Source organism: Balaenoptera ricei, chromosome 5 (assembly GCF_028023285.1).
Source record: "Balaenoptera ricei isolate mBalRic1 chromosome 5, mBalRic1.hap2, whole genome shotgun sequence".
NCBI lineage: Eukaryota > Metazoa > Chordata > Mammalia > Artiodactyla > Balaenopteridae > Balaenoptera > Balaenoptera ricei.
The window spans coordinates 36916547-36938312 of record NC_082643.1 but is presented as its reverse complement, the minus strand read 5'-3'; the positions used below and the strand labels follow the sequence as shown (position 1 = coordinate 36938312).

The window sequence follows — 21766 nt, the reverse complement described above, 5'->3', positions numbered from 1 at the left end:
AGTTCTAACTGCTCTGGAAATTGATAAAGAATCTTTTAAATTGCTCTGAAATGTGGCCCTCATTTTAAAATGAGTTCTCATACAATTATTGAATTCATCATGCAAACTTCTGACCTTTCCCCTTGCATGTTGAGAAAACATGGCACTGGGTATCCACTTTAAAGATAGTTAAGAAATTAAATATTTGCATACACAATACATTATAATGATTTTTTGCTTTCCTTTTATTTCTGATCTCCAAGGCCTATTTTTTTTTAAGTAGCATGTGTATACATTTGAACGTTGTTATTTACTGTTAATTAAATCCAGGCATCAAGTAAGAGAAATTTGGCATCTTCTAGAAATAGGTTGTACTTATAGACCTACAGGGAAAGAACTAGTTTTATAAGACTATAGTCCAGTCATCACTTCAAACTGTAAAAGAGTGTAGCTCCACTGATTAGAGGAAATGGATTAGTCTTGTAAATTTTGGCTTATAATCTAAAGTATAAAACATAGGAGCATGGTAGTTTCACTAAATTAAACTGAACTGAATCTTAACTTTTTATTTTAAAAAAATTCAGCATTTTATGGGATAGATATAAAAGTGAATCAAATTCTTAAAACAAAAAGATGAAAAATGCAAATGAGAGATGATCAGATTTTGAAAGATGGAGTTTATGTCCATTTCCTCTTTTAATATCAGAAGTAATAAACTAAGAAAAATGCCAAAATCTATCATTCATCATAGCTAACAAGCTCCATGATCAGCTATGGGAAATGAATGATCTAGATACAGAGGAGATTTTTTGAGGGACTGCACACTTTCATTATCACTAGTAGAGTCAAAGTTGCTGACGCTGAGTGCTGAAGGAAACATATCTTGAGTCCTGGTTACCTAGAATGTGGTTTGTGGCCCTCATGAAAACTATTCTACTTTCTTAAGTAAAGCCTGTTTTTCCTGTTTAGATATATACATCTTTATCTCAATTTCTGAAAGAAGAAAGGTGCAAACTCATTCATTAGCTTTGACTGTACCCACAAAGTAGAGTGGAAAATTAAAGCAATGATCTGACTAATTTGGACAGAAGTAAAGAGTATTTACTCTTCCCTGAAAGTATTGCCTGGAATTTAAAAACAAAAAAAGTAAGTTATAAGATATTTTTTCCTGAACTCTCCAAATAGTTACTTCAGATTTGTTCTGTGTGTATTTTTGTTCAAATGCATATATATAATAACAATTGTAGTGTTCTCTGAAAGAAGATTTAGAGCCACTCTAAGAAGACTTCAGATCCAGGCCATTTATGCCATGAAGAAATAAAAAGAATAAAAAGCCTGGAAGATTTCTTCTTATTTGACATGTAAAGAAGAATGGCTGTGGCCTTGGACCTTTTTGGTTTAAATCTTGAAGTTCTATCAAATAATTTTGGTTATTGACCTTGAGACTATTATAACCAAGTTCCTATTAAAGGACCCAAAAATATACTCACAAACTTTTTTTTCTAAGCCACCTCTTTTTATCACGAAGATGAAGAAAGTAAACAAACAAATGACATCAGTCTTTTTTATACTCAGATGACAAACATGTGACATGCGTGCTCTGGCAAATTTTTCCACATCACTGTCAGACATAATTAACTGATCATGATACTCTTTACTGCTAAACTAAGACCCGAGCTCAGAATCTTCCTCAACAGAGTATTGCCAGGTGCCACTACCTATTAAAGTCTACACCTGAGACAAAACCTCTTTGCCAGCCTCCTCGTATATTGGTGCTGAGCATATATAGGTGGTTAGTCTGAATGTGATAAAACATAAAAGATCAAAGGTTATTGCTATTGTGCTTTTTATAAGGAGGTGAGTAGCTGGCATTAGGCCTGATCTATAGAATAAGAGTGTCACTATGGTAACCATAACAAGTCATTGACCCACAGCCCATCAGCACAGTCTATCCTGCTTCCTGCCAAGTGGGATTGAGGCCAGCCAACTTAAAGGACCCTCTGAAGGCTACTTGGACTCAGGTCAGTGGTATAGGCCACAAAGGGGTTACACACAGAGGGACACGAAAGAGTCTGGTCCACATCTGGGGCTGCCTGGACAAGGCACCAATAATTGAAGAGAAAAGACAAGAAGAAATATGGTGGATTGTAGATCCGATCATCAGGGACAAGGTAACCCCACAGTAGGGATGCGAGAGTAGCCCTGCAGAGCGCAGTGGGACAGCAGGCAGAAGAGCCCCAGACGCTGCTGCATTGACACCACTCCCTCCTTTTGCCATCGCAGTGCATTTGCGTATGTGCTGTCATAGTAACAGCCGCTAGGCTCCCTGTAGCCCAGTACGGCTTCCAGAGCACTTTCCCAGCTGTGATCTCATTTGTTCCCCACCTCAGTCAACACGGGAAGCAGACATTGTGGCCCCCGATTTTACAACTAAAGTGCAGCTCATTTGTCCAAAATCACATAGCTGTTGCACCCTAAAGTTCCTTTCATCTGAAATATCTGGAGAAGGAGGTGACAGAAGATGGATATTTTGGATTATTTCCCATCCGAATGTTCAAATAACTGTTCCTTCCATAGCTGTGCATGTACAGAGCAGCTTGCAGGTGGGTGGTGAGCCAGGCGCATGTTCCAGACAGGATGGTGAAGGTGGCTTCCCCCCACCCCAGAGTAGCTTCTGAATCGTGTAATAGTAGACGTGCCATCTGGCCCTCAGTCACTGAAGGAGTCTTTCTGTTTATCCCTCTGACAGCTGGTGACCCTGTTGCAGATGTGAGTTGTCCCTTAGTATTTCATGATAAAACTTTACTGGTGGCGATTTCTGTCTATGTGGGGAATGTTCTCAGTTATTACCAGCTGCATCCTCTTCAGCGCTACCCGAAAACCCCTCTCAAGGAGAACACCACAGTATGTATTCCACTCATTCTTTCCCCACCACACCCTTAATTTTAACCATTAGAAAGTATATTTAATTTCCATTTTCCTGATGGGGAGGAGGGTATTACACCTCTTTGACCCTTTGTAGCAAAACTGGAGATTCGCTCTATTGTTGGGCATTCACATTCCTATTTAATGGTGATTCCAACATGTCTGTGAAATTTATTATTTTAGACATCAGCTAGTGAAGGCCTGGAGAAAGAGAAGTGAAACTCTTGTTTAAATTTTTTAGAGCATTATTTGCATGTTGACTTTTAGGTCAGCATTTTATTGGATCCCATGCTAAGTCACGTCACATACATTTTATCATAAAGCAAGAGTTAGAACTGTGTACTTCTAACAACTATGTATGTATTTTATGTCTGATAAATCATGAGTAATGGACAAGCTATTACTCTCATAACAAATGAGGCTTTAATATTCCAATGCTCACTTTAATTACCATTGCCAACCTCTTGAAATGTACATAATTCCATCAGAGCATTCACAAATCTTTCCAAAGGGCTTATAATCTCATAACGTGTCCACAAGTTTGTTCTTGCTCTCTGTGTTCTGTAGACAAGATCTGAATCCAATCCAGATAAAACTGATGAGATGAAGAGAAAATGTGTAGTGTTCAATGATAATAAGGCAATGTCAAATTTTGATCTGTGTAGGAGAATAAATCATAAGCTTCTATGAAATATTTTTATGATTTTTTAGCCATTCAGGTATTCTTTTTTAATCCTCTAGAAAAGTGGGAGAGACAAATATCAATTTTTTCTTCTACTTTGGAGAAGGAAAATATATTCAGTGAGAGAAATCAGATAAATAAATGTAAAGATAAAGATTGAAATTCAAATAAATGAATTCTGGTTTATGAGTATCTTAATTTAATCCCATTTGGGGAAGAGCTTTAGGGTGGTATTAAGAGACCTTCTAAATTGGCCAGTTTGGAGTTTTACACAGCCTTTGTAGGGCCTGGTTTATCCATGAGTAAATGGACATATGGTACCCTTTCTCCTTCTTACAAAATGTAAGTTGTTTAAAACTTGTGAAGGGGATCTAAGTTTTGGATGAATTGAAATTTACTTGTTTTCATCCCCTGAACATAATCCATATTCTGTTTCATTGAGAATGGTTCACTTTTCTACTGTATAATGAATTACCTGAGCTAAAAGCTGTATTTCTGTGCACATGAAGAGGAACTCCAATACCAAAAATACCCAAATGCCGCCTCATGGCACTTCACGGCTCCTATATCTCAGATGGCCAGGGCCCATGCTGTCTGCTGCTCACGCTCACCGTGCTGCCATTCCAGCTTCTTCGGGCTGCTCAGCTCCGAGCCCTGGCACAGTCTGAGAGCCAAGATGCTCAACTGACATCTTAAGAGACAACAATGGGAGAGGCTCATTAGGGCCCCATTTCTTCCAGAAAAGCAGCCTGGATAAAGAAGCTCCAGTTCATGATAGGTAGTACACCCTAAGGATCTTTATGGATCGTTGCTTATTCATCATACTATAGGTAAGTCTCATATTAGCTATGTTCCATTTGGAAGTGGAGGATTTCATGACAAACAAGGAAAGCTGGTCGGAGCAAATTGGCATGGTGCAGAAGGCAAACCCAAGAAGAGTCTCCAGTACCAACGCCATTTAAAAACTGGCTGTTCCTCTCCCAGAGTATACCAGGGCTCCTCTGTGGAAAAGAGAGCAGAGAAAGGGAAGTGGGTTTCCTCTCTACTATAGTTGGGTTATCTGTCAAGCAATATTCAGGCTCAAAAACAGGCCACAGGCCAGCCACAAAGAGCTGGGCTCGATCACATCAACTCCAACTTAAGGCCAAGCTTCCCTTTGTGGAGGCTGCTCTGACACCAACACAGTTTCTAATCTAACATATCTGCGTCCAGTGTAATCTGAGTAGCAAGGAAGTTCTGGGCTTTACAAACTCATACCGCCAATAAGCAGGAAGATTTGGGTGGGGGGAGGGAGGGGTATATTTGGAAAACATAACACAACCATAACAATGATATGACATATTGAGTTACTACATTTTCTCACATAATCTTCGGGACTGCTTTAGGATCTGGTGCTACCCTTCTCACTTCATAAATGAGGCAATCACAGTTCAGAAATGCTAAATAGGGTGGCCAAGGTCCCACAGGTAGTAAGCCAGGGAGCCCAGAATCAAACCACGGACTACTGGAATGCAAAGCCTCTGCCCCAAGAGCATGCTGTGGCTTAATTACATCAATCAGCTGCTTTGCACAGAGAAACCCTGCAGTTTAAACAGTTATCAGACACACCTCTAATGCTGGTACAACCTTGAGATGGGCAGAAAGTACATGTGGAGTTCAAGGAAGCCCATTCTGGTGCTGCCAATGTTGTGAGGGTTGGAGGGGATATCCTCTCAGAGCTGCCACTTTTCCCATCATCACCCTTTTTGGCAACATTAACTTCTGCCTGTATCTCGATGCACTGAACGATGCTCCACAGTGCTCAGCACTGGCAAGTCATAAGGACCAATGGCCCAAGGAGTCACTGTGGCAGAAAGACCCCAAAAGCCCTTTCTGGCTCCCTTTGGAGATGACACAGCCTCATAGTGATTTAAGACACCTTGTGCAGCCCATGTGAGTTTCCTGCTCCAAGTAACGCTACATTGTTGACCCCTCTGATGAGGCAGGATTACACCTATAGGAGAAGGTGCTGTCTAGATAACTCTTGTATGTCACTTGCTTGAAGTGGAGAAAGCATTTCATCATAGAAATAATGTAAATGACAAATCATTTCTCAGGCAAGCCCACAAACCCCCATTTAAATCATGTTTCATAAGGTCCCTTCTAACCAGAACTCAGTGAAGCACAGTACCTTTTAAAACAACACTGGCCCCAGCCCACACCCACTCCAGCCATCCTGCCAAGGCAGCCCAGCCCCAGCATGCCCTAGGAAATCCCCAGCCTATGCCCACTCCAGCCCTAGCCAGCCTGCCAAAGCTGCCCAGCACACACAGTCCACACAGGGGTGCTGCACAAGGCCACCTCCTTCAAGACTGGGAGGTAGCTATTACACCTAATTCATAGAAACAAACACAAAAGGCCAAACAAAATGAGGAGACAAAGGAATTTGAAAGAACAAAACAAGATAAAACTCCAGAAAAAAAAAAAAACTAATGAAACAGATATAAGTAATTTACCTGATGAAGAGTTCAGTTAATGGTCATAAAGATGCTCACAGATCTTGGGAGAAGATTGGAGGAACACAGTGAGAACTTCAACATATAGTTAGGAAGAGAACCAATCAGAGCTGAAGAATACAAAAACTGAAATGGAAAATACACTAGAGGGAATCAACAGCAGATTAGATGATACAGAAGAACAGATCAGTGACCTGGAAGACAGAATAGTGGAAATCACCCAATCAGAACAACAAAAAGAAAAAAGAATTTTAAAAAATGAGGATACATTAAGGGACCTCTGGGACAACATCAAGTATACTAACATTCACATTACAGGGGTCCGAGAAGGAGAAGAGAGGGAGAAAGGGACAGAACATTTTTTTGAAGAAATAATGACTGAAAAATTCCCTAACCTGGAAAATGAAACAGATATCCAGATCCAGGAAGCACAGAGAATTCTAAACATGATGAACCCAAAGTGATCCACATCAACACATGTCATAATTGAAATAGCAAAAGTTAAAGATAAAGAGAATATTTTAAAGGCAGCAAGAAAAAATAAGTGACATACAAGGAAACCCCCAATTTTTCAGCAGAAACTTTACAAGCCAAAAGAGAGGGGCAGGATATATTTAAAGTGCTAAAAGGAAAAAAACTTACAACCAAGAATACTCTTCTCAGAAAGGTTATCATTCAGAATTGAAGGAGAAATAAAGAGGTTCCCAGGAGAGCAAAAACTAAGAGTTCATCACCACTAAACCAGCCTTACAAGAAATGTTGATGGGTTTCCTTTAAGTGGAAAACAAATAGCCATAACTAGACATAAGAAAATATGTGAAAGAAAAAAAATTCACTGGTAAAGGCAAATAGATAGTGAAGGCAGTGGATCAACCACCAGTAGTATGAAGGTTAAAGGAAAAATTTGTAAAATAAACCATAACTACAATAAGTAGTTAAGGGATACACAAAGTGAAAAGATATAAAATTTGATGCCAAAACCATAAAACATGGGCTGGAGGGGAGTAAAAATGTAGTACTTCTAGAATGTATTCAAATAAGTGACCATCAGCTTAAAATAAACATATATATATATATATATATATATATATATATATATATATATATATATATGTGGTTACATGTATATGAACCTCATGAACCACAAACCAAAAACCCACAATAGAAATACCAAAAAATAAAGTGAAAAGAACTCTAACCTAACACTAAAGAAAATCATCAAACCACAGGGGAAGAGACTAAAAGAAGGAGAAAGGAACAGAGAACTACAAAAACGACCAAAAAACAATTAACAAAATGGCAATAAGTACATACTTATCATAAGAACTTTGAATGTAAATGGACTAAATGCTCCAATCAAAGGACATAGGGTGGCTGAATGGATAAAAAAAAACCAAACCCATTTATATGCTGGCTTCACATCAGATCTAAAAACACACACTGACTGAAAGTGAAAGGACGGAAAAAGATATTCCATGCAAATGGAAACTAAAAGAAATCTAGGGAGGCAATACTCATATCAGACAAAATAGACTTTAAAACAAAGACTAAAACAAAAGACAAAGAAAGGCATTACAAAATTATAAAGGGGTCAGTCCAAGAAAAGGATATAACATCTGTGAATATTTATACACCCAACATTAGGAGGACCTAAATACAATATAACAAATATTAGCAGACATAAAGGGAGAAACCGACAGCAGTACAGTAAGAGCAAGAGACTTTACTATTCCACTTATATCAATGGATAGATCAGCCAGATAGAAAATCAGTAAGGAAACATTGGTCTTAAATGATTAGAGCTGATGAACTTAATAGATATGTATAGAACACTGCATCCAAAAACTGCAGAATACACATTCTTTTCAAGTGCACATGGAACATTCTCCAGGGTAGATAACATGCTAGGCCATGTGTCAAACGTGTCAATAAATTTAAGAAGATCAAAATCATATCAAGTGTTTTTCCTGATCACAACAGTATAAAAGTAGAAATCAATTACAGGAAGAAAACTGGAAAAAATATAAACACATGGATACTAAACAACTTGCTACTAAACGACCAATGGGTGAACAAAGAAATAAAAAGAAAATCAAAAAACACCTCAAGACAAATGAAAATGGAAACACAAAGATCCAAAATCTATGGGATGCAGCAAATCAGTTTTAAGAGGGAAGTTCATAGCAATACAGGCCAACCTCAAGAAACAAGAAAAATCTCAAATAAACAACCTAAATTTACACCTAAAAAGAACTAGAAAAAAAAGAAGAGACAAAGCCCAGAGTTAGTACAAGAATGGAAATAATAAAGATCAAAGTGGAATTAAATGAAATAGAGACTTAAAAAAAATTAAAAAGATCAATGAAACTATGAGCTGTTTCTTTGAAAAGATAAACAAAACCGATGAACCTTTAGCCAGTCTCATTAAGAAAAAAAGAGAGGGTCCAAATAAATAAAATCAGAAGTGAAATAGGAGAAATTACAACCAATACCACAAACATAAAAACAATCATAAGAGACTATTATGAACAATTATATGCCAACAAATTAAACAACCTAGAAGAAATGGATAAATTGCTAGAAAAATACAATCTGCCAAGACTGAATCAGGATGAAATAGAAAATCTGAAAAGACCCATTACTAGTAATGAAATTGAATCAGTAATCAAAAAACTTCCAACAAACAAAAGTCCAGGACCAGATGCTTCACAGGGAGTTCTACCAAACATTTAAAGAAGAGTTAATACTAATCCTTCTCAAACTATTCCAAAAAATTAAAGGGGAAGGAACACTCTCAAGCTCAATCTACAAGGCTAGTAATACCCTGATACCAAAACCAGACAAAAACACTACCAAAAAAGAAAATTACAGGCCGATATCCTTGATGATCATAGATGCAAATATCTTCAAAATATATTAGGAAACCAAATTCAACAATACATTAAAAGGATCATACACCATGATCAAGTGGGATTTATTCCAGGGATGCAAGGATAGTTCAGCATCCACAAATCAATCAACATGATACACCACATTAACAAAACAAAGGATAAAAATCACATGATCATCTCAATGGGTTCAGAAAAGGCACTTGACAAAATTCAACATCCATTTATGATAAAAACTCTCAACAAAGTGGGTATAGAGGGAACATACCTCAACATAATAAAGTCCATTTATGACAAACCCACAGCTAACATCATACTCAACAGTGAAAAGCTGGACACTTCTCCTCTAAGATCAGGAACAAGACAAGGATGCCCACTCTCATCACTTTTATTCAACATATTGATAGTTTTGGAAGTCCTAGCCACAGCAATCAGAGGATTAAAAGAAATAAAAGGAATCTAAATTTGAAAGGAAGAGGTAAAACTGTCACTGTTTGCAGATGACATGATACTATACATAGAAAATCCTAAAGATGTCACCAGAAAACTACTAGAGCTCATTACTGAATTTGGTAAAGTTGCAGGATATAAAATTAATACAAAGAAATCTGTTGCATTTTTATACACTAACAATGAACTATCAGATATAGAAATTAAGGAAATAATCCCATTTATCATAGCATCAAAAAGAATAAAATACCTAGGAATAACCTACCTAAGGAGGCAAAAGACCTGTAGTCAGAAAATTGTAAGACACTGATAAGAAAAATTGAAGATGACACAAATAGAGAGATATACTGGGCTTATGGATTGGAAGAATTAATATTGTTAAAATATCCATACTACCCAAGGCAATCTACAGATTCAATGCAATCCCTATTAAAATACCAATGGCATTTTTCACAAATAGTCCTAGAATTTGTATGGAATCACAAAAGACCCCAAATGGCCAAAACAATCTTGAGAAAGAAGAACAGAGCTGGGGGTAGCACACTCCCTGATTTCAAACCATACCACAAAGCTATAGTAATCAAAACAGTATGGTGCTGGCACAGAAGCAGACACTTAGATCAGTGGAACAGAACAGAGATTCCAGAAATAAACCCATGTTAATATGGTCAATTCATCTACAATAAAGGATGCAAGAATATAAAATGGAGAAAAGACATTCTCTTCAGTAAATGGCATTGGGAAAACTGAACAGCTACATGTAAAAGAATGAAATTAGACCATTTTCTTACACTATATACAAAAATAAACTCAAAATGGATTGAAGGTTTAAATGTAAGACCTGAAACCATAAAAATCCTAGAAGAAAACATAAGCAGTATGCTCTTTGACATCAGTTTTTGCAATATTTTTTTGACATGTCTCCTCAGGCAAGGACAACAAAAGCAAAAATAAACAAATGGGACCACATCAAACTAAAAAGCTTTTGCATGGCAATGGAAACTATCAACAAAAATGAAAAGGTAACCTACTGAATGGGAGAAGATATTTGCAAATGGTATGTTCAATAAGGGGTTAATCTCCAAATATATAAAGAACTCATACAACTCTATCAAAAACCAACAATCCATTTTAAAAGTGGGCTGAGGACCTGAATAGACATTTTTCCAAAGAAGACATACAGACGGCCAACAGGCACATGAAAAGATGCTCAACATCAATCATCAGGGAAATGCAAATCAAAACCATAGTGAGATATTATCTCACACCTGTCAAATGGCCATTATCAAAAAGACAAGAAATAATAAGTGTTGGCAAGAATGTGAAGAAAAGGGAACCCTTGTGCACTGTGGGTGGGACTGTAAAGTGGTGGAGCCACTATGGAAAACAGTATGGAGGTTCTTTTAAAAAATGTTTAAATACAATTACCTTACCATCCAGCAATTCCTCTTTTGGGTATTTAACCAAAGAAAACAAAAACACTAATTTAAAAACATGTGTGCTCCCCCACGTTCATGGCAGCATTATTTACAATAGCCAAGATATGGAAGCAGCCTAGGTGTCCATCAATAGCTGAATGGATAAAGAAGATGGGGTATAAACCCACAATGGAATATTACTCAGCCATTAAAAGTATCGAATTTTGCATTTTGATTGGACAACATGGATGGACCTAGAGGATGTTATACTAAGTTTAAAGGTCAGACAAAGACAAATACCATATATTACTTATATGTGGGATGTAAAAACAAACAAACAAATGAACAAACATAACAAAACAGAAACAGAGTCATAGATACAGAGAACAAACTAGTGGTTGCCACAGGGGAAGGGAGTAGAGGAATGGGTGAAATAGGTGAAAGGAATTAAGAAGTACAAACTTTGGGACTTCCCTGGTGGTCCAGTGGTAAAGAATCCATCTTACAATGCAGGGGATGCGGGTTTGATCCCTGATCGGGGAACTAAGATCCCACATGCCTCGAGGCAACTAAGCCTGCACACCACAACTACAGATCCCACACACCCTGGAGCCTGCGCGCCACAACTAGAGAAGAGGAAAACCTGCTCGTCACTAGAGAGAAGCCCGTGCACCACAATGAAGAGGGCTCGCACTGCAACAAAAGATCCCGCGTGCCTCAATGAAGATCCCGCATGCCACAGCTAAGTCCTGAGGCAGCCAAAAATAAATTAAATAAATAAATAAATAAAATAATTTTAAAAAAAAGAAGTACGAACTTCAAGTTATAAAGTAAGTAAGTTACAGGGATGCAATGTACAGGCATACCTTTTGCATCAGGTTCCAGACCACTGCAATAAAGTGAATTTCACAATAGAGTGAGTCACACAAGTTTTCTGGTTCCCCAGTGCACATAAAAGTTTACACTATATATGCTTACACTATACTGTAGCCTATTAAGTGTGCGATAGAAATATATTCAGAAAAACGATGTACATACCTTAATTTTTAAATATGTATTGCTAAAATGTGCTCACCATCATCTGAGCCTTCAGCAAGTTGTAATCTTGTTGCTGTCGGAGGGTCTTGCCTCCATGTTGGTGGCTGCTGACTGATCAGGGTGGTGGTCACTGAAGGCTGGGGCTGCTGTGGCCATTTCTTAAAATAAGACAGCGAAGTCTGACACATCGATTGACTCTTTCTTTCATGGACGATTTCTCTGCAGCATGTGGTGCTGTTTGATAGCATTTTACCCACATAGAACTTCTCTCAAAATTGGAGTCAGTCTTCTCACACCCTGCTGCTGCTTTATCAACTGAGTTTATGTAATATTCCAAATCCTTTGTTGTCCTTTGAACAGTCTTCACAGCATCTTCACCAGGAGAAGATTCCATCTCAAGAAACCACCTTCTTTGCTCATCCAGAAGAAGCAACTCCTCATTTGTTCAAATTTTATCATGAGATTGCAGCAATTTGGTCGCAACTTCAGGTTCCACATCGAATTCTAGTTCACTTGCCATTTCCACCACATCTGCAGTTCCTTCTTCCACTGAAGTCTTGAGCTCCTCAAAGTCATCCATGAGGGTTGTAATCAGCTTCTTCCAAACTCCTGTCAATGCTGATATTTTTACCTGTTCCCATGAATCACAAGTATTCTTAATGGCATTTAGAATGGTGAATCCTTTCCAGAAGGTTTTTTATTTACTTTGCCCAGATCCATCAGCGGAATCACTATTTATGACAGCTATAGCCTTATGAAATGTACTTCTTAAATAATAAGAATTGAAAATTGAAATTGGTCCTTGATTCATGGGCTGCAGAATGGATGTTGTGTTAGCAAGCATAAAAGCATTAATCTCATTGTCCATCTCCATCAGAGCTCTAGAGTGACCAGGTGCATTGTCAATGAGCAGTAATATTTTGAATCTTTTTTTCTGAGGAGTACTAAGTATTCAGTAAACCGTGTTGCAATCAGATGTGCTGCCAGGTAGGCTTTGTTGTTCCATTTATAGAGCAGATGCAGAATAGACTGAGCGTAATTCTTCAGGGCCCTAGGATTTTCAGAATGGTAGATGAGCATTGGCTTCGACTTAAAAGTCACCAGCTACATTAAACCCTAACAAGAGCGTCAGCCTGTCCTTTGAAGCTTTGAAGCCAGGCATTGACTTCTCTTCTCTAGCTGTGAAAGTCCTAGAAGGCATCTTCCAATAGAAAGCTGTTTTGTCTACCTTGAAAATCTGTTGTTTAGTACAGCCACCGTCATTAATTATCTTAGCTAGATCTTATGGGTAACTTGCTGCAGCTTCTTGTTGCAGCAGCTCTTACTGCTTCACCTTGCACTTTTGTGTTACAGAGATAGCGTCTTTCTCTAAATCTTATGAACCAACCTCTGTTAGCTTAAAACTTTTCTTCTGCAGCTTCCTCACCTCTCTCAGCCTTCAGGGAATTGAAGGGAGTTAGGGCCTTGCTCTGGATTAGGCTTTGGCTTAAGAGAATGTAGTGGCTGGTTTGATCCTCTATCCAGACCACTAAAACTTTCTCTACATCAGCAATAAGGCTGTTTCACTTTCATTTCTGTGTTCACTGGAGCAGCACTTTTAAATTCCTTCAAGTACTTTTCCTTTGCATCCACAACTTGGCTCACTGTTTGGTGCAAGAGGCCTAGCTTTCAGCCTATTTCTGCTTTTGACATGCCTTCCTCACTATGCTTAATCATTTCTAGCTTCTGATTTAAAGTGAGAGACACGCAACTCTTCCTTTCACTTGAACACTGGGACCACTGTAGGATTATTAATTGGTCTGATTTCAATCTTGTTGTGTCTCAGGGAATAGAGAGGGCTGAGGAGAGGGAGAGAGATGGGGGAATGGCCAGATGGAGCAGTCAGAACACACACAATATTTATCAATTAAGTTTGCCATCATACATGGGTGTGGTTTGTGGTACCCCAAAACAATGAAAATAGTAACATCAAAGATCACTGATCACAGGTCATCATAACAAATATAATAATAATGAAGTTTGAAATCTTGCAAGAATTACCAAAATGGGACACAGAGACAAAAAGTGAGCAAATGCCGTTGGAAAAACTGGCGTCTATAGACTTGCTCGACAAAGGGTTGACACAAGCCTTCAATTTGTAAAAACAAACAAACAAACAAAAAACCCCCCACAGTATCTGCAAAGTGCAATAAAGCGAGGTCTGCCTGTATAGTTGATAATATAGTAATAACTTTGTATTGTGATAGATGGTAACCAGACTCATAGTGGTGATCATTTCGTAATGCATAAAAATGTCAGCTCACTATGTTGTACACCTGAAACTAATATAATATCATAAGTCAACTATACTTCAATAAAAATTTTTAATAAATAAATTAAATAACGCTGAAACATTGCATCAGTAATACCATAGAACATAGCATTTGGTGCAATGTCTCCAACAGGGAGGAAGTCAGGGAAGGTGAGAGTTGGGGACAGGGCTCCAGGGGTCAGAGGTAAAAGGGGGGGGGCAAGGTTTTCGAGGGCAACTCTGAATGAAGTTTGGGGTGAAATGCAGGAGAGGGGCTTGAAGAGGATGAGGAGGGAAAGGGCTGAGGGCGAACAGGGCCCCCTGCCATTGTTCACCTTTGTGTGCAACGTGCCAGCACCCCCTATCTTCTCTGGGCACCAAACCTGGGCCCCCCAGCCCTCCTCCTTCCACCCTCTCTTCTTGTTCCAGTAGGCAGGGCCCTGGTACCACGGTGTCCCAGGAATGGAGCTGTGCCCCCATCCTCTTCCCACATTCTCTCGGGCACGAAGCAGCCATGTGGCCTTTCTGTAGTTTTTCTAAGGGCCTTTTACTGCCTGGAATGAGGGAAATGAACAGGGTACATGGCTCCTTCTAGATCATCTCCACTCTTGCCCTCCATCTCCATACTCTCCCTTCTCCACTTGGACCCTGTGGGAAGAGGGAAAGGCCTTAGGAGTCATCATGGTGAGTGTGGGACACACAAAGGACCCGTCCACATAGCAGAAAAAACAATTCTGAGGCACTCTTGTTCCAGGACTGCAGGGTAGGGTGCTGTTTGAGTGGAGAGGCGATGGGGTGAGGGCTGGTGTTGCCTGCCCTGGGGCTGGGGCAGCAGGAGCAGGAGGGAAGAGAAACTCCTGGGGGTCTCTCCTCTAGACTTCTCTTCCCATCTTTTGCTTGCCTCCAAGGTACTCTTGCCAAGACCACTCTAAGCTAACCTAGGGCCAAATGAGAAAGGGAGGAGAGGAAGGTAGGCAGGGTCCCATATAGAATAACCAGTCCTGAAGGCCATTTTTACATGAGGAACATAAATAAGTCACAATGAATTTACATATGCATATACATAGAAACACATGTGCATGATAGTACTGTTTATATACTGCTTGTTGATAGTGTATTAAAACTCGAGATTATTATGGGGTTTAGCTGATATAATATATTCATGTTCTGTATATTGCATAATGAATAGAATTTTAGAAACTAAAAATTGACTTATAACAATGTTCTAAAAAGGTAAAATATTTTATAGTATAGTGTTTTATAGTATGTGTTTTGTGCTTCTCCCCATTTTTTACTCCACAGATTGGTCTACAAATGGTTTCTTCTCATCTACAAAGTCAGCTGTGCATTTGGTGCTATGGGTTATTTGGCTATCATGTTTACAATGTGTGGATTCAATTTATTTTTCAAGTAAGTATCTCCAATTAAGACATTCATATCTCCAAGCACTTGCTTATAACATTCACCTGGTCAAGTTCTCTGTCTCTGCAAGCCACGTTTGGCCCTATACTTTTCCACACACATGTTGTTTATAGGCCTATCATTGGTATCATAGATATCACTGGGGAAAACCAGGAGAAAAGGAAGAGAAAACCCACAGATTTAAAAGTTTTCCAAAAATTATAAGCTTTAAAGAGAATCTATATGTGGTCTATAAGTTTAAAAGATCACCATTAAAAGCAGGCTGACAGGGCTTCCCTGGTGGCGCAGTGGTTAAGAATCCGCCTGCCAATGCAGGGGACATGGGTCCGAGCCCTGGTCCGGGAAGATCCCACATGCCGCGGAGCAACTAAGCCCGTGAGCCACAACTACTGAGCCCGAGTGCCATAACTACTGAAGCCTGCGCTCCTAGAGCCCCTGCTCTGCAGCAAGAGAAGCCACCCAATGAGAAGCCCGTACACTGCAACGAAGAGTAGCCCCCACTCGCCGCAACTAGAGAAAAGACTGCGCGCAGCAAGAAAGACCCAACACAGCCAAAAAGTAAATAAATTTAAACAAACACAAAAAAAGTAGGCTGACATTTATGGTAGAGTAATTCTTACTGAACTACAAATTTCCCTTCCACAAAATTCTGAAGTGTCATTTCCTTCTATAGATCTTCTTCCTTAAAACCTCTAGAAGTATGCTGTCCAATACAGTAGCCACTAGCCTATGTAACTACAGAGCACTTAAATTATGACATAAGAGGTGCTGTAAGTCTAAAATACACATCGGATTTCAAAGACAGCAAAAGAAAATAATTTTTCTATCGATTACATGCTGAGATGATAGTACTCTGGATGTATTCGTGAAATTATTTCATGTGTTTCTTTTTACCTTTTTAGTGTGGCTACAAGAAAACTTTTAATTTTGTCCAATCTATATTTCCACTGGACAGCACTGCTCTAGAATTTTGTTTCTGGTATCCATGAAATCTCTTTTGCTGGGAGCAGTTAGGAAAAGAGGAAACTGAGTACTGAAACTTTCGCTGAAAAAGAGGTGAAGAGATAAAAAAAACAAGAAAGTCTAGGGAGAAATAAAGGAAATTGGGATAATAATATCTATGACTCAGAACCATGCTCCCATTGTGAAGATGGTTGCTGAGATGTGTTATGGGTGAGGGCAGAGCTGAGGCTGTGTAATCAACCTATGTCCTGGAAAGGGAATGTAAGACATACTGCACAGCCATGGAAAACATCTCAAATGAAAAATTCCCTGGAAGATCTGTCACATCAAAGTTACTCTAAATCTCTAGGACCTTAACAGAAATTCAGAGGCAGAGGTCAGCAACCCTTAACTCATAAAATAAGGAAGACAAGGCTTCCCTGGTTGTGCAGTGGTTAAGAATCCACCTGCCAATGCAGGGGACACAGATTCGAGCCCTGGTCCGGGAAGATCCCACATGCCGTGGAGCAACTAAGCCCATGCACCACAACTACTGAGCCTGTGCTCTAGAGCCCGTGAGCCACAACTACTGAGCCCACATGCCACAACTACTGAAGTCTGCATACCTAAAGCCTATGTTCTGCAACAAGAGAAGCCACCTCAATGAGAAGCCCATGCACCGCAACGAAGAGTAGCCCCAGCTCGCTGCAACTAGAGAAAGCCCACGTGCAGCAATGAAGACCCAACACAGCCAAAAATAAAATAAATTTTAAAAAATATTTTGAAAAAAATAATAATAAATAAATAAAATAAGGAAGACAATCAGATGGAGAGCCAGCCCTGGGAGGAAGGGCTCTTCCTATGGCAACATAGCAATCTGATTTTATAAGTATTTCATGAAACTTTCAGAGTGGGAACTCCTACCATTCTCTAGCAGGAAAGGGATAGAAAACAACTGTACAGATCTATTATTATTAGTTTAAGCTATAGAAAGACACTGATTTATTTTTTCAGCATACTGTCTGTATTACTTTAATGAATGTAAAAGTATTCATAAGGACTTTTATGAAGTTACTTGGGAATAGAGTTGCCCCAAGATTATTATCCATACAATTTTAAGATCCTTAACCAGGAATTCTCCTATAGTGAGGCATTCAAAGAATCTAACCCTTCCGATGGGAAGGAACTATTTTTTTCACTTCTAATTTTTGTTGAGCATTATGGTATTAAGATTCTTTTCTGTGGAACCACGAGTTCATTGCTACACTTTTTATCAATTAGATTATAAATACGTGCTCCCCTGGGTATGGAGGGAAGGTCATCTTCATTCTTCCTCACTGCCCCAATTCTCAAATATTGAAAGGATGAAACCACCCGCTGTGTTGGAATTCCCGGTTTGCATTACCAAAAGATGGCTGCCCTCTAGGTCTACACAGCTCTCTGCCTTTACCATTTCCTCCTCAAATTAAGAGTACAAAAACCACCAGAAGAAGGTTCCAGAGACAGACTACCCAACGTCTCTCCTCTCTCCGCTTCCTTCCCAACTCAGTCAGATCCACTTACATCCATTGCTAGTATTTGAGACTGTTTACAGAGGTAGCACATCAAAAGTGCAATGATTAAGATCCAGATATTACATTAGAAGCTAATCATTTACTTTCTTTTTGAATTTTTTTTTAATACAGCAGGTTCTTATTAGTTATCTATTTTATATGTATTAGTATATATAGGTCAATCCCAATCTCCCAATTCATCCCACCACCACCAATCCTGCCCCCACCCCCGCTTTCCCCCCTTGGTGTCCATAAGTTTGTTCTCTACATCTGTGTCTCTATTTCTGCCTTGCAAAACTGTTCATCTGCACCATTTTTCTAGATTCCACATATATGCATTAATGTACAATATTTATTTTTCTCTTTCTGACTTACTTCACTCTGTATGACAGTCTCTATATCCATCCACATCTCTACAAATGACCCAATTTCATTCCTTTTTATGGCTGAGTAATATTCCATTGTATATATGTACCACATCTTCTTTATCCATTCGTCTGTCAATGGGCATTTAGGTTGCTTCCATGACCTGGCTATTGTAAATAGTGTTGCAATGAACATTGGGGTGCATGTGTCTTTTTGAATTATGGTTTTCTCTGGGTATATGCCCAGTAGAGGGATTTCTGGGTCAAATGGTAATTCTATTTTTAGTTTTTTAAGGACTATGTTCTTAAACTATGTTATCCATAGTGGCTGTATCAATTCACATTCCCACCAACAGTGCGTGAGGATTCCCTTTCCTCCACACCCTCTCCAGCATTTGCTGTTTGTAGATTTTCTGATGATGCCCATTCTAACTGGTGTGAGGTGATACTAATTTACTTTTTAAAGAAACCTTTACCTTTGAAAAAGAAATAGGGGTTGTCGTAGAGAATCCTAGTGCATTTGAAATATGATCCAACTAGCAAAAAGATTTTTTTTATTAACACACGGCAACCACGGCATAGCAGCAAAGGGCCTCAAATTTTGCGCTTGATTCCTGGTTTTGTTTTGTACCAATTGTCATGTTAAGCAAATCATTATTTCTAAGTCTCCATTTTTTCAAAGGTAAATTGGGGATAATAATATCCATCTCAAATATTTTTAGGAAAGATAAAGTATTTGAAAGCATTCTGTAGAATCTAAGTTTGATAGCAGGGATTCTCAACCCTAGCTGCTGTCCCTATCTCAGCCCAGGCCACTTAAATTAGAGCCCCTGAAAGTGGGCTCGTGTATCAGTATATGTTTAAATCTCCCCCAGGTGATTCCAATCTACAGTTAGGGCTGAGAACCATTGGACTATTAAAGAGGTTCCTAATGTTAGCGGACCACTGCAATCACCTGGTGTCTGGAGAGCCTCCAAAAATATTGCTGCACAGGCCCCACCCCCAGAGAGCCTGATGTAATTGGCCCAGGGTGCAGCCTGGGGATGGAGGTTTTTACAAGCTGCCCAGGTTTTTCTACACGCAGCCAAGCTTGAGAACTGCTGGTTAGAGTTGGCTTGTCTCAGCACTGCAGTCCTAAGAAGCCTTTAAACACCCTCAATAATGACTTTGTCCACTTAGCCCTGAGTAGTAAAATTTGAATGGAATTGAGAGAATTTTAAATTCTTTCATTAAAAAAAAAAAAAGAAACATTAAACAAATAAATGGGGGGCCCAAGGCTCTATTAGATACCATGGCAGGACTAGTGGGTTGGCCAAAAAGTTCGTTCGGGGTTTTGGGCAAACCGAATGAACTTTTTGGTCAACCCCATACTTTCCAAGCTGCAGCCCTCACCCATCCCCGCAAATGCCACGTCCTTATTTCCCTTCACTGTTGTTTTCAATAGAATCAAGGCTAGAGATTCCATGGATTTTGGCATCGTGCCCTTGTTCTATGGCCTCTACTATGGAGTAATGGGGAAAGACTTTGCAGAGATCTGCTCAGATTACATGGCTTCTACTATAGGGGAAGCATTGCTTTCATTCTTTGAAATCATTTATGGTACATGGAAAAATGGTCTCATCTTACACATTTGTATCCATTTTCAAAAACAGATAAGTCTTTTTTGGTTCTGTCAGCCCAACTGCTCCCTGGATTCTCCTGGCATCAGATTATCTGGAAGTAACTATGTCTAGCATATTCCAATTGTCAACATATAAAGGATTAGTAAAAATTAATCTAAAAAAATAAAAATAAAGGATTAGTAAAAATTCAGCAATAACAAAAACCTTGATCTCTGCTAATGCAAATAAAAGTCATATTTGATGCGCATAAAACACTTTAGAATCAACCAATGCCTCAGAGTAATGCTCATCATAAAGATATGATGTTATCATTATCATTATACAGCAGTTATCATTATACAGCATTTGAAGAAGTAGAAAACAAAAGAAGTGTGCTAAATGTATTCTAACTGTAATATTCTTCCCTGGAATTTAAAAAAATCCCTAATAGTTATTTTTTAACTCTCTTAAAATTAAAACTCAGAATGGATATACTTTCTGGTTAGATGGATTCCAGATTCAGATATTAGGAGTATCCATCTGTGTCTAACACATGCACATCTCTTAAAAACTTGCATACCAAGGGCTCCAGGGAAGACCCAGTGGTTTCAGAAATTCCACATCTCTGCCCTCTACCAGTCTTTTGGTACACAGCCAGATGTAAAATGGAAAAACCAGTGTGAGTGGCAAGAGAAGAGTGAACTTCTGGACTGTTGTTCTCCCTCTCTTTATGGGACAGGACTGAGTAAACAAGACCTTGACTTCATCTCCCATCTCTGTAGGCTCCATCTTACTCTTTTCCTAGAGCCTGGAATCCAACTTCTGTAGTGAAATTCTGGAATCGCCCTGGCATGTGTAATCTCTGAGACAACTGCCTTTCTTATAAGGTTTAAGGTGAGCACAGGAGGGAGCATTTTCACTCCTAGTTCCTCCAACAAAAACCAGAGCCATCCCCCCTTTAAAAAATTCCCAAAGTCTCTTGTGCTTGTTTATGGACAGGAGAGGAAGAGAAGAGTTGTATGTCCTCTGTTCTCCAGTGGACCAGGAAGAAGAGGTTTAACCTGGCAAGACAACCAAGTTTTTAAGCACCAACATCCTGGAGATTTCTCACCTGACCCCACCCCGCCAGTCTTCAACATCTTGTCATCTCCTGTCATCCTCTTTCCAACCACCAGATACATAAAAACCCCTGCCTCGAGCCATTGGCACAGCCATCTGTGATTTAAACTGATGGTGTGTGTGTGTGTGTGTGTGTGTGTGTGTGCGCATGCACACTTGTGACAGAGGTAAAGAGGAAGCAAAGGATGAGCACTCTCCATTCTCACCCCAGTGCTTAAGCCCCACACTAATTAAGTCAGACTCTGGGAGTGGAGCCAATGCATCTGCTTTGTTTTAAAAGCTCCCTAGGAAAAGGAATGAGCTATTAAGCCATGCCAAACTTGGATGAATTGTAAATATATATTGCTAAGTGAAAGAAGCCAGCCTGAAAAGGCTACATACTATACGATTCCACTTCTATGACAATTTGAAAAAGGTACAGCTATGGAGACGCTAAAGAGATCTGTGGTTGCCAGGGGGTTAGGGAGGGAGCAGGGTTGAATGTGTGAAGCACAGGTAATTTGTTAGGGTGGTGAAGTTATTCTGTATGATACTCTAATGGTGAATACATGACACTATGCATTTGTCAAAATCAACAGTATTTTATAGCAGAAGGGGTA

At 39.2% G+C, this 21766-nt stretch overlaps 1 protein-coding gene across 1 annotated transcript in view; it reads left to right on the top strand.

Moving 5' to 3' along the window:
- Positions 1 to 21766, top strand: part of RNF175 (ring finger protein 175) — a 68031-nt gene that overhangs the window by 32248 nt on the left and 14017 nt on the right. Inside the window, 3 exon segments of the mRNA XM_059923818.1 lie at positions 2729 to 2883; positions 15468 to 15575; positions 19892 to 20015. Coding sequence (XP_059779801.1) covers positions 2729 to 2883; positions 15468 to 15575; positions 19892 to 20015 — 387 coding nt within the window.